Genomic DNA, 13,178 nt, shown 5'->3' on the forward strand with positions numbered 1-13,178 from the left:
ATCAATTTGGTTATCATATCGGTCATACTTACAGCAACTTATCCATATCCATACTAATATTATAAATGGGAAAGTGTGTGTATCTGTTTGTTTGTCCGTCTTTCACGGCTAAACGGAGCGACGAATTGAATTGACGTGATTTTTAGGTGGATATAGTTGAAGGGATGGAGAGTGACATAGGTTACTTTTTGTCTCTTTCTAACGCAAGCGAAGCCGCGGGAAAAAGCTAGTAAACGATATAAACTTATACTTAACTGGGTTAGCATAAACAACGCCCTAAAAGTGTATCCAGACCGGAATTCAAAAATAGAGCGACGAATTAGGACTCGCGTTCAAACTGTTCTAAGTACCTTAATACAGTTCAAAAGTCTACAAGTAATTGTAAAATAGATAGTCGATACTTATACCTGATGAAGAAAGAAGCATAGGCTAATCCGTTACTTTTGATACTGAACAAAAACACAATATCATCGTCGCCAAGGAAAGAAAGTTGATCGCCGTCGGTTGTAGTTTGTCGTGTACAAAGCCCTTTAAAAACAAAACACGACCTCTCGCAGTGCGCTCGCTACACAATGGAAGAAAGGAAGGAAAGCGTTTCAACGCACGCAGGTGTGATGTGAACCTTAGGATACTGTTTTTGACGTTTTCGACGTCTCAAAAACGTTGTTGTTGTTGTTGAACCTTTTTATTTTTGATTCCGTATTTATCCGTATTCCGTAAATCTATTAGTCTCTACATCCAAGGTTTTTTGTCTATTATGACCGTTAGCAATTTTTAGACAGCAGGTAATACATATATCAGTTAATCATGTCTACAAAGTAAAATAGTATTTTATGCAACCGTTTAAAGGAGGTCAAAAAAAAACGAGTGGCGCTGGCGTTGGTAACAATTTGAGGCGAAGCCGAAAATTGTTAATAAAGACGCCACGAGTATTTTTTGACTCAGTTAAACACCATTGCACACAATACCTTTTCTATGACCATGCACTTAGAAAAAAATATGAATCCACTCCTATAAAAAAAGAGATTTCCGCTTCAACCATTTGATATCTGGTGTCGAGCTCTTTAAAACATATACGTACCTATTACGGTCTTCAATAAACATTTAGCCCCGTTGAAAATGTGCCTCTGTAACCTTTGAAAGGGTATCACTATCATTCTCAATCATTTATGTCATTTAAGAGGCAATCCAGTGACGTTTTCATTATGGGAAGTGTATTTTCTTCTAATCAACTAATTAAGGCACTAATGGACAGACGACTCAGTCTTATAATGTCTAAAATGCAAAAATAAAACTGGGGTAGGGACGAGTAATCGTAAAGTAGTTCTTACATTGTAACGTAGTGAACGTCAACTGTCTACTCCATACCTAAATTAGGTCCTATTAATCTATAAAAAGCTATAAAAGGATTAGGCACCGCCATAGGAAACCAAATTACGGGAATCTAATATGGCCGCCGTCGGAACTAAACTGATTTTCAAGGGAAGACTCAAAGGTCGGAGCTAAGTGGGCTTTTATTGATTCTGTTCGCCTTCAGAGCTACACTTTGTAAATAGATCATGTCTTTGCGGCTTAGAGACAAATGGAGATTGACAAAATAATAAAGTGTTATACTTCACAGTCTGGCAACCAAATGGAAAGGTCCTCTTGGAAAAAGAAACATAGGGAAACAAAGAAAAAGATGGAATGATGACATCATAGAAACCGCAGGAAATAATTGGGAGCATATTGCGGAAAACAGAATCAGATGGAAGAAGATGGAGGAGGCTTTTACCCTCAACGGATCACACATCAAGGTTGTCTGGAAGAGATCGCTCTTTAGCGATGAGACCGCCTGTTGTCTAACATAGTTAATTAAAGTTATGTGCTTATTTTTTTAATGTCATCTTGTTATATTGGTGAGCAATAAAGAATATTTGTATTGTATTGTATTGTACCAATATACAATAAACAAAATGATGTAGCAAAATAAAGCGCTGCAAAATAAATAGAGCGCTGGAGTATCGATCCAGAGGCCGCGAGTTCAAGTCTCAGCCTAGGCAGACATTTTCCACTTTTAAATTTATTCTAAGCCTAGTGCCATCGATTGCAGACGTTTCTGCTAATCAGAAGTTAATAAATATGGGATGTGTGAGAACAAAGCTAAATAAAAAAATACTCACAGTTTCCCACTACGTCTAATCCGAACCCGATCCGAACCTGTAAAAATAAAGTCCATATTGCGTAAATTACCATAGAAATAGTTCTACGGCTATTACTAGCCATATTTTCACGGGGTCCGATCGGATTTGGATCGGACGTAGTACGAAACCGCTCTAAGCGATGGTGGCCGAGTGGATAAGTCCAACTTTCGATTAAGAGTACAAGTACGAGTAGATCTTCAAAACGTATGTACCTGCGGAAAAAAATTCTTTATGGTGCTAAGGCATCAGAATTCCCGATTTAAATCTTAATCTTAATGAAGAACAGGTTTAAATCATAATGAAATTATTTTCAATATTGTTTGCGTAAGGAAGCGACGTTTACGCTATATCTGCAAAGAAATGCAAAGATACGGGGTCTTAAGACCTCTTGCGCATTAGAATAGCCCTGTCCAGCTGTGAAACAGAATATGTACCATTTAGTTGCGTCACTCTAACCCGCCGTCATCATTTCTTGGCTATTCAAGTTGACCTTTATTACTCTCAATACCTGCGCGTCTGATTAGACAACAATGTTCACTCTCTAACGTAAACATGATCGCTTCCCGCAAGAAAGGCTGGTTCAACGGCCGTCGCGACGACATAAATCAGAGCCGATGCGTGTGCGCATGCACACCCACAAGAGGTAATGGTGATACCTCCAAGGTTCTCACTTTTCAAGTTCCCAAAATTCTAAATTTAAAATTTCTAAGAAAACGCAGGTTGGGTCGTCGGCCGTTGAGCACGGTATCGTTTATCAGCGAGATGCGTTGGTGCGTGAGCGAGGTAAGTACCTACACTTAAAATAAAGTTTTTTAATTAACTTCCCAAAAAAGAACGAGTTTATATATTTGTCCATTTTCTTTTGTCTTACCTTCGTATTTTTTATATGTTTATAGATGAATAATAGAAAAATTACACATTTTGACACAAAACCCATCGTTGGCAAAACCTTGAGCAGGTTTGTGTGCCAATAGCGAGATCCGGAATATTAAATTATTTGATTGAGGGAATGGTAAATTGTGGGATCTCCTCAATTTATGTTTTTAAGGCCCACTTGCACCAACCACTTAACTCAGGGTTAGTGGGCTGTCAACTGTCAAATTCCATAGGGTTAACCCACCATTTTCGTTGGTGCAAGTGGTTTTTACAGAATAAGCGCCACTTGCACGTTCTAGGATTAGCTAATCCGGGTTTAAACTAAAAACCCGGAGTTAAGCAAACACGTAATAACCTAACCTAACCTAACCACAAAATTAAAATTTTGAAAAAACTTCTGACATAGTGGACCGATTTTCATAATTCATAATTCTTTATTCGCATTTAAAAAGTGTTAACATGATAGGTCTTACATAAATTGTGTGTACCAACTTTTTAGCTGTGTTTTGGCAGCATGCAAATTATACAATAACTAAAACTAAAATAGCTAGAACACTCCCGACTAACTCAGCTTTCAAACAAAAAAAAACTAAATCTAAATCGGTTTATCCGTTCGGGAACTACAAGGCCACAGACAGACACACACGTAGACAGACAGACAAACAGACAGACAGACACATCAAACATAACACCCCGTTGTTTTTGAGTCGGGTGTTACAATACAAATCAATCGTGCCTTCAAATCTTGGTTTTGCTCTACAATTTACCTACATAGATAAATTGATAGAACACAATGGTACAAAACAATTATAATAATTAAATAGAGGCAGACAACAGGCGGTCATATCGCTAAAGAGCGATCTCTTCCAGACAACCTTTGGGTAGCGGAAATAAAAAACATACTTAATCAATAAGAGTAGGCGATGCATATATTCGGTAGGCACAAAAACTATTTGACATTTAAAAACAAATATGTAAACAACAATAATGACGATTTTGATATTATTATTCACCGTTTAACTATAACCAACACTGCTAGTGAGTGTACCAGTGATGATGAACGTAAACTTTTTGTGATAATTGGTATTACTTTACCTAATAATGCGTAACATAGTTTAATGCTAGAGTTATGTGAATTATTTATTGGTTTTGATAAACTAGTATATACAGGTAGTGTAAGCACGTTAAAATTAATAGACTGCAACGGTAGGTATTGGAAGAGTATGATATTAGACCTGATTTATGACTAAAACATCGTCCAATTAAAAATAAAACACGGTTTTCCTAGCTGGATTTCGAGCACGTTTAGTACATTATATTACATTTTTTCAGAGGCCGGAAAATAAGGTTTACTGGCATACTGGCCGAGTATATACGTGCAATGAAATTAATTGAAAATTTCCCTCACCAAGTGAACGCATCAAAATTGGTAACGTAAAACACAAATAAAATATTTGACGATAAAAATTGTCGATGAAGACGAATAGAAAAGTAAATAAAATGGAACACGAATTGATTCGATTCCCCGGCAATCGGAAACAATGTGCGTCCACATGTAAATTCCTGGAATTCGATTGAATATATGAATAGGAACGGTTCCCTTTATATTTTGGCATTGAATATACGTGAGTGTGTTTAGTAAAACGTCCCACTTTGTCGGTTACCATTAAGGCGAGATTTACTTGTATCTTTATATGAATAAACTGACAAAGCGGCTTTATAGCAATCGACAAAGTGGGACGTTTTCCCGTGCACACTCACATATACTGTACGTGTACATATTTAGACTAAAGTATTTCTTACAGATAGGATTTTAAATTTTGCGAGTATATCTTATGGATTACATTTTTTGTATTTAAACTGACGTCTTTGACACAATCAAATGTATATTATTGATTAACAATTTAGATCCAGAAATTTATTGAAACTTTTTATGAAAAAAAAAAACTCGCGCTTTTTTTTTGTATTAGATAATCTATATAATTATAATCATTACCGCCAAATAAAATTATGCTGCTAAACATAATTGAGCAATTAAATTTAATTACGCGTCTCACTAAACCTATTACAAAACCGCCGAGCATAAAATTACATAAAATAACAAACTCACCGATGACAGTAAGACACTGCGTTCCAAAACCGATTTCCGTCATGTCTGCTCCGACCGTAACGTTGCGTCACACCACTTTCACCACATACTATAACACCCACAATTATGAAACGCTGCACTCCACATAAAGGTTCGATGCTATTTAAAAAGATATAAAACCTTTAAAAAAAATTAGTGTCTATGGTTTTTGGCGGGAGATTTTGACAGTTAACTTTTTTAAATACGTGTGGCGCGCTCACTTTCGTGGGCTGTTGTGAGCGTGCGTCGATCAGCCAAATGCTTTTACTTTCCTGAGCCAGTGGGGATTACAGATTTGGTGTAAGAGCTCCTTTGAGATCTGCCATTAGGATCGATGGGCCGCGCTGATCATTTTAAACGCGAAAGGTTACGATCCGTACGCTTCGGACAACAAAGATCTTTGCAATGGGGCGATAACATACGTAACTCTAATCATGGAATTCCTTCAAAAACGACTCCTATTGTCGCGACCAACGCGAAACTGTAGAGCCCAAGAATATTCCCCTGCGGCAACACTGGCGGCGCCCTCTGGGTGGAGCCATAGTAAGTATCTCAAAGTTGTCAAACTACGTGCCACGTAGACATTCCACGAGGCGCGAGAAACGCGCCAGTACTTAAAAGTGTAACACAGTGAAGTGATCCACGTGCTATCCAGATATTGCAGAGACGACTAAAGCTAAGTATTTATTTATACTTGGTGGCTCGCAGTGGTGTAATGGTATCTCTTACAATTGTTTCCATATCTAACTAAAGGCTATTACCTCGATTATCTTAGTAACAGACAAGGCGCACTAAAGGTGCCACTAGGTGCCAAGTTGTCTATCTAAATAGTAAGTATGGTACTCAATCCTGGAAGACTAGTTCTCCAGAGGCACAAGCAGACAAGGCACGCTAAAGGTGCCGGTAAGTGACAGGTAGACACACTTAGAATAAGCATGCATGCTCAATCCTGGTGAGACCGCGGCGTGCTCAGCTCAGCCCGGAGAGACGAGGTCGCCGGGGGTCGAGGGGCACGTCGGCGGCGTACCTAGCTCAGCCCGGAAAGACGAGGTCGCCGGGGGTCGAGAGGTACGTCGACGGCTCACTGTTCTCAATCCTGGTAAGACTAGATCGCCAGAGGGTGAGGTGCAAGTCCGCGGCGTGCTCAGCTCAGCCCGGAGAGACGAGGTCGCCGGGGGTCGAGGGGCACGTCGGCAGCGTACCTGGCTCAGCCCGGAAAGACGAGGTCGCCGGGGGTCGAGAGGTACGCCGACGGCCCTCACTGTTATCAATCCTGGAAGACGAGTTCTCCAGAAGAGTCGGTATGATAGGTACGAGGGTGTTGACAGTTCAGCACGTCCTCACACCCGCCGAGCTCCAGACAGACGTGCCGTAGTGTAGCGGTGCGTCTCGACTATCCACTTGGGCGTGCAGGCGTCCGAGGACTTTGTATTTGGTGTACCCTGTCTGGTTGAATAAGATCAATCCTTAGTATGAGTAGTATGACGATGATGTATGTTCTAGGGACGGTTGTTAGGAGAATACCATATTCATGAGTACTTAAAACCCACAGATCACGGAGTGACAATCAGCCGCCGTAACATAAAAGCAAGCGAAGCAGATTAGAGGCTCACCTGGCCCCGAGAAAGTTGGGACAGCGTGAGCGTGGATGAGGAATCATCTATAGAAAAGTCAGGTATGTATACCATGCATTCTGTTTGGTGGTCAGTATATATATTGACCACACACACACACAAATAAGTTGCCATCCTTCTCCTTTACGGACTCGTAAATGTACCGTAGGCGGCTAGGAGAAGGGTGGCGACAATGGTGGTTAGTGCTGGGATTGAACAGATATAGAATCAAGGCATAACCTAAAAATGAATGCAAGGTATACTATCCTGACATTAAATGTATTATTCTAACAAAAATAACATGTGTGTGTCAATAGTCACAAAAATTGCAAGATTTGTACTTTAAGTACACGTGCGGAATCATATAATTATAGGGTCTGGTTCAACATCAATTTTGGCTCATTTAGTTATGAAAGTTACTTTAAAAAGTTCAATAAGTTAAGAATTTTATGAAAAAAGTAATTTCATTGACTATGTAATACGGCAGGATATGAGAAAATACATCATGGCGTACTTTCTCGGCTAAAGGATGGTTTACTTACTTATAAGATACATTTTATTCCCCGTAAAAGAAAAAAGGCTCAATTGTTATAAATAATGTTTAAAAAATAAAAGTATGAAGATTTCAGTATTCGTCCGAATTTATGAAATTAAAAATTCATTATTCAAAAATAAAAGGTCATGTTATTGAACAAAGTTACTTCCGTGATACGTCACGAATACGTCTTTGATTGGCCAAAAGCGAAACATGGCGGCCATCGCGCCATCGCGGCGGCCATAGCACGGAGTAGTGTTGCTACAGTTACAGTAAGAAGATTACCCAAAATGTCGGGAGAAAATTACGACTCGAAAGGATTAACCGGATAACTTCAGTGAAGAGAAGAAATTATTTTACAAGCGGATTCGACTTGGAAAGAAGAAATGATAATTTTCTTATAAGATGAATGTGTAATTAAGTCAAACGGTCATACTGAACTGTGTATAGATATAAGTCGGTAAGAATTTTGTCTTTGTGTTCGTAATTATATTGGATTGATTAGTATATAAGCTAGAAGATCTTTTCAGGGATAAGAAGAGAAGCACTAGCCTATGGTATACTGCAGGTATATCTTATAAGTCTTATAAGACAAGCGTAAATAAGAAGGGGCAGAGGAATTTTCCGCTTTGAATTTTACTTGATACATGTCTGTTAAACTTAATTAGAATTAAGATTTTAGTATTAAGTATTTGTATAAAAATAATAACGATACATCTAAAAGGACCGAAGAAGAAACAAGTTACGGTTAGTTTATTCGTTAAATATATGTCAGAAATCAGGGAGTTCTGACTAAGGCTGGCAACACTAATTCCCGTAGAGAATACGCTTTACTTTGAAACTTTGTTTACGGAGGAGAAGCTGCAACAGCGCTGGTTCCCAAGAAGTTTGCATCCAGTTTATAGGTAAGATGCAGTTGTTTCGTACAATTTCAAGTGCTTTATAGAAGAATTAAACTGGTGAATGAGTACGATTATTAAAAATATGTGTATTTTACGTCATAGGAAGACAAAAACGCGAACCGGCCTCCGTGAACCATCACGGACTCGACACATACCACCGGATTAGACGAGAAAAGAGAAAAGAAATTCCTCGGTAAGTTTTTAAATAACTACTTCGTCATCACATGAAGTTAGTTTGTTCAAAGAAAAACCAATCGTCAGCTAATTTGCCGTAAAGTTAGCGAAAACGACCTCGTGGTTTTGCAAAGAAACATGGCGTGTTTAAAGTTCAAAAGTAGAAATAAAGTTAGTTAAGTAAGGATATTACAGTCAATATTCAAGTTTCAACATCCGTATTACGTTTTATTAGAGATATCTTGAATATTTTGACATTGTACTTGTTATTGGCGAAGATTAACTTGGATGAAGAAATGCATTTGCAGCGGAGTCAAAATGGCGAATTCTAGTATTCTTTAAAAGTTTAGAGAAGCTTTTAACATCGTGAGATATTATGTTATGCATATTTCGCATATTATGTTATGCATATTTCCTGAACTCACAATGTTGTTTACTTATTTCTTAAAGAACTTTGAGAAAGTTTTTAAAGGCCTCATTTTTTTTATGTTGATTGTATGTGTATGTGAATTAACATCTTCTTTACAGGTTTAGTATAAGAAGTGAATTTGTGTCAATAGTGTTCGTTAAAATACGTCATACAAATAAAATAAAAATTAAATACAAAAATAAAACAAATGATTAAGGTGAATGAGTTTAGTGAAAGTGACAGTGCAAAGTTATATTATAGTTACCTGCGTGTAAACGTCAACGTTACTGACAAGCACTGATAAGAAGTGATAAGTCTTAACATAAATTTGAGTTCAATAACATGTCTGTGCGTATGTTATGTTTACAGATATTTCAATTTTCTTTAGGGATATTCAATTTAAAGTGAAATGATTTAAATTTGGAAATAAAAGAACTCATTAATTAAATTAATTTTAAAGTGAAAGTATTAAAGTTTCAAATAAGAGTCCTCATAAATTAAATTAAATTTTAATCTTTTGTTACTTTTAACTATTGAGTGTTGTGTTTTCCATAATAATAATAGATTAATAAAAAATAAACAATTCCTCATTTCTAGTAACATTCTAAAATAATTAAAGAAAATGTCAGAAACCTATCCTTGTGAAGGATAATTAAATAGACTTTTCCCAATAAGAGTGTTAATAAAAGATACTAGTTTATAGTATATATTTCTGTACCTTCCAGGACAAGATGGACGAGATTCTATTAAACAGACTTCGAATCACCAATGAAAAAATTGGTATAGAACTGGAAACAATACCCAGTACGGTTCGGTCAGAAAACATAGGACAGGCTCAGGTCGTCTATAACAGACTGCAAGCTGCAGTGAATAGGCTCAACGCTAATTTATCAGAATACTTTCGTTTAGCTACAACTCCTGCATCAGATGAAATTTTCTTGATTAGTGGCCAACAGCTTTTAGCGGAAGAGACTTTAGCAGAACTCAAAGCGAAGATCGACCAAGTGACCTTATCCCGTGAGACCCTTAAAAGCCGCCCGAAGTGAATTCCTCTTGTCGACTACCGAAACTACAACTACAGGTTTATAACGGGGATGTGCTTTCCTGGTGCGAATTTTGGGATAGTTTTAGCAGCAATATCGACTCAAGAAACTTACTTGATGTAGACAAGCTGTCTTATCTTAAAACTTCAGTGACGGGTGATGCTAAGAAAGCTATTGACGGCCTGCCTACCACTAACGGAAACTATAAGATAGCGGTCACTCTACTAAAGGAACGTTTTGGCAAGAAATCTCATCTGATTGATGCCCACTATGCTACATTATACAAAATCGAAGTGGCAAAAAGCAGCGCAGAAGATTGTAGAAGAACTTTCAACGAGGTGGAGCGCAATCTCAAAATCCTAGAGTCACTTGGCGAAAACACCAACCACAACCATCTTCGTTTCATGATTTTGGAGAAATTTCCTTCGGATTTAATATACGAAATAAAGCTGAAAATTCAGAATGAGTCCACACAAGAACTCCGGGAACAATTGAATAAAATTATCACTGCAAAGGAAAAAGGGAAAATCTTAGGTTGTATATTCTGCAACGGCAAACACCGCAATCATACGTGCCAGGACGCTTCTACTTTAGAGGAAAGAAAGAAGCGGTTGACCGGAAGATGCTTTATATGCTTCAGGAACAATCATCTTGTAAAGGACTGTAGGGTGAATTGGACTTGTAGACTTTGCCCAGGAAAGGAAAGGCACAACATGGCCTTATGCCCTTCAAATTTTCCAAAGGATCCCAAAACAAAGAAACAGTCTTTACTATTTCGGAAAGAGGAATCACCACTCTACAGACAGCTGTTGTTTATGCTAACCCCTTAGGTGATAAGAATAATGTATTGTGTAAATACCGTTTAATTTTAGACCCAGGGTCTCAACGTTCTTATGTCACATTTCAAGCGGCCAAGGAGTTGAAGCTTCCAGTCGAAGAAGAAAGTCTCTTGACAATTTTCACCTTCGGTGAAGATCCTCCGAAGGAAATACATAGTCCTATAGTGATTCTACAGTTAATAACTAGAACAAATAAGAAGATAGTTATACAAGCTAACTGTGTCCAACGCATTTCAAGAGGATTCATCCCAAATGTCAAGTTACAGGGCGTACCAGAGTCTTATGTACTAGCGGATGATGGTTCTGTAAGCGGACAGGTGCAGATTCTAATCGGAAACGACTACTACTTTAACATCATTTATGAAACTAAGATACAACTAGATAGTAACTTGTTTCTAGTGGATTCTGCCCTTGGATGGATAGTCAGTGGCAAGACGGAACCACAGCTTGAAGAGGAATCATATGTAGTGACTTATGCTCAAACTTGTATTGAAACGAAGCTTCATCAACCAGATTCACCTCTTTGTGAGGGAGACATTAAAAACCTTTGGGAATTGGAATGTATAGGAATTTGTGATTCACCTAAAGCAACAAGAGAAGAAGAAGCTATTAAAAATTTTAATGAAACTACAGTAAAAATTAACAATAGATACACGGTGAGCTGGCCATGGATAACTTATCCGCCTGACTTACCTAATAACTTTGGAATCGCCTTTGGGCGTCTGTCAAGTTTACTGAAGCGCATGGACCAAGAAACCTTAATGTCATACGACGATACGTTTAAACAACAATTAGCTAAGGGTATAATAGAAGTCGTACCCACATTAGGAACGTCAACTGGTAACGTTATTCACTACCTACCCTTCCATGGAGTACGTCATCGAGGAAAACCTATGCGAATCGTGTATGATGCTAGTTCCAAGAGTAACAAGAACACCAAGAGTCTGAACGAGTGCTTATACAGAGGACCACTCATGCTTGAAGACCTTACAGGGTTACTCATCAAATTCAGGACACATCACATAGGATTGACGTCCGACATAGAAAAGGCGTTTTTACAGATGGCATTACACGAGAAGGATCGTGACGTTACCAGATTCTTATGGCTTAAAGATACCTCTAAACCAGTATCTCAGGATAACCTACTTTACCTTAGATTCTGCAGAGTTCCATTCGGCGTGATATCTTCACCGTTTCTACTGAATGCGACTATTAAAGAACATTTAAATAATGCAGAAGATCAGCATGTCAAACAGAAAGCGAATGACATATACGTAGACAACTTTGTTTCAGGCTGTAGTACTACAGCTGAAGCAATAGAGCTTTACAAAAGTTTAAAAGGATCTTTTCAAGATATTTCAATGTCACTCAGGGATTGGAGTTCTAACTCCGAAGAATTCATGAAGATGGTCCCTGATACATGTCAAGAAAACAAGGTAAAAGTACTTGGCTTAGAGTGGGACATAAAAAAGGACACCCTCCAGCTGAAGCCCAACCTCCAAGAGGAAGCTGTCACAAAAAGAGGAATACTGAAGACTATCGCATCAATTTATGATCCGTGCGGTTATGCTGCACCTCATACATTATCAGCTAAACTTTTTCTGCAAGGACTTTGGAAGGCCGGAGTATCTTGGGACTCACCATTATCAAGCGAGCTAACAGAAGAGTGGAACATCATCCGACAGAACCTAGAAGTCATAGGAAAGGTATCGGTGGATAGATGTTACATAAAGACACCAACGGAAGCGGACTACCAGCTGCACTGCTTCACAGATGCTTCACTACAAGCCTACGCAGCATCGGTGTTTCTAGTCTGTGGCTCGAAGAAAAGCTTTATCATGGGTAAATCCCGTCTGATACCAACCAAGGATCAAGATAACCTCAAGATACCCCGTCTAGAACTTCTGGGAGTACTGATAGGCTGTAGACTGATGAAGTTCGTCCTTAAGTTTCTGCAACAGAAAATAGTAAGACAAGTCTTATGGACCGATAGTCAGATTGTCATCGAATGGTGTAAGTCTAACAAGCTACTTCCTCCCTTCGTTGCCAGACGAGTAGAAGAAATCAAGACAAACAAAGACCTGGAGATAAGATATCTACCATCAAGCTTGAACCCGGCAGATGTAGGCACAAGACCCCTTCGTGCAGAGGAGGATAAGGAGAAATGGCTGAATGGTCCGCAGTTTATAACAGAAGATCCACAGAAATGGCCAACCACATCCGGCAGTGAGCCAACCAGTTCTCTTCTGACAGGGGAGGGTCTTGGGTTCCAAGAAGACATAGAGATGGTTGATAAAGAAGATCCAGTTGTTAATGTCAATCCGATGGAAACGGAGGAAATCATAACAGCAAATGAGATGATAGGAAATAACCAGTCAACAGATGACAAGCTTCATAAATTAAAAGAAATTCAAGCTAAATATTTTCCTCTAGAAGTAGAAGGAAAAGAAACCAATCTAAGTCGAAACTTAGGAGT

General features: G+C 38.5%; 1 protein-coding gene across 1 annotated transcript in view; it reads right to left on the bottom strand.

The window, feature by feature from the left end:
* Positions 1 to 5,432, bottom strand: part of LOC125228895 (proclotting enzyme-like) — a 37,725-nt gene extending 32,293 nt beyond the window's left edge. The window contains exon 1 of the mRNA XM_048133602.1: positions 5,170 to 5,432. Within this exon, the coding sequence (XP_047989559.1) occupies positions 5,170 to 5,212 (43 nt within the window). The 5' untranslated portion in view covers positions 5,213 to 5,432. The remainder of the gene's footprint in view (positions 1 to 5,169) is intronic.
* Positions 5,433 to 13,178: the final 7,746 nt, after the last annotated feature.

This window comes from Leguminivora glycinivorella, chromosome 1 (genome assembly GCF_023078275.1).
Source record: "Leguminivora glycinivorella isolate SPB_JAAS2020 chromosome 1, LegGlyc_1.1, whole genome shotgun sequence".
Taxonomy (NCBI): Eukaryota; Metazoa; Arthropoda; class Insecta; order Lepidoptera; family Tortricidae; genus Leguminivora; species Leguminivora glycinivorella.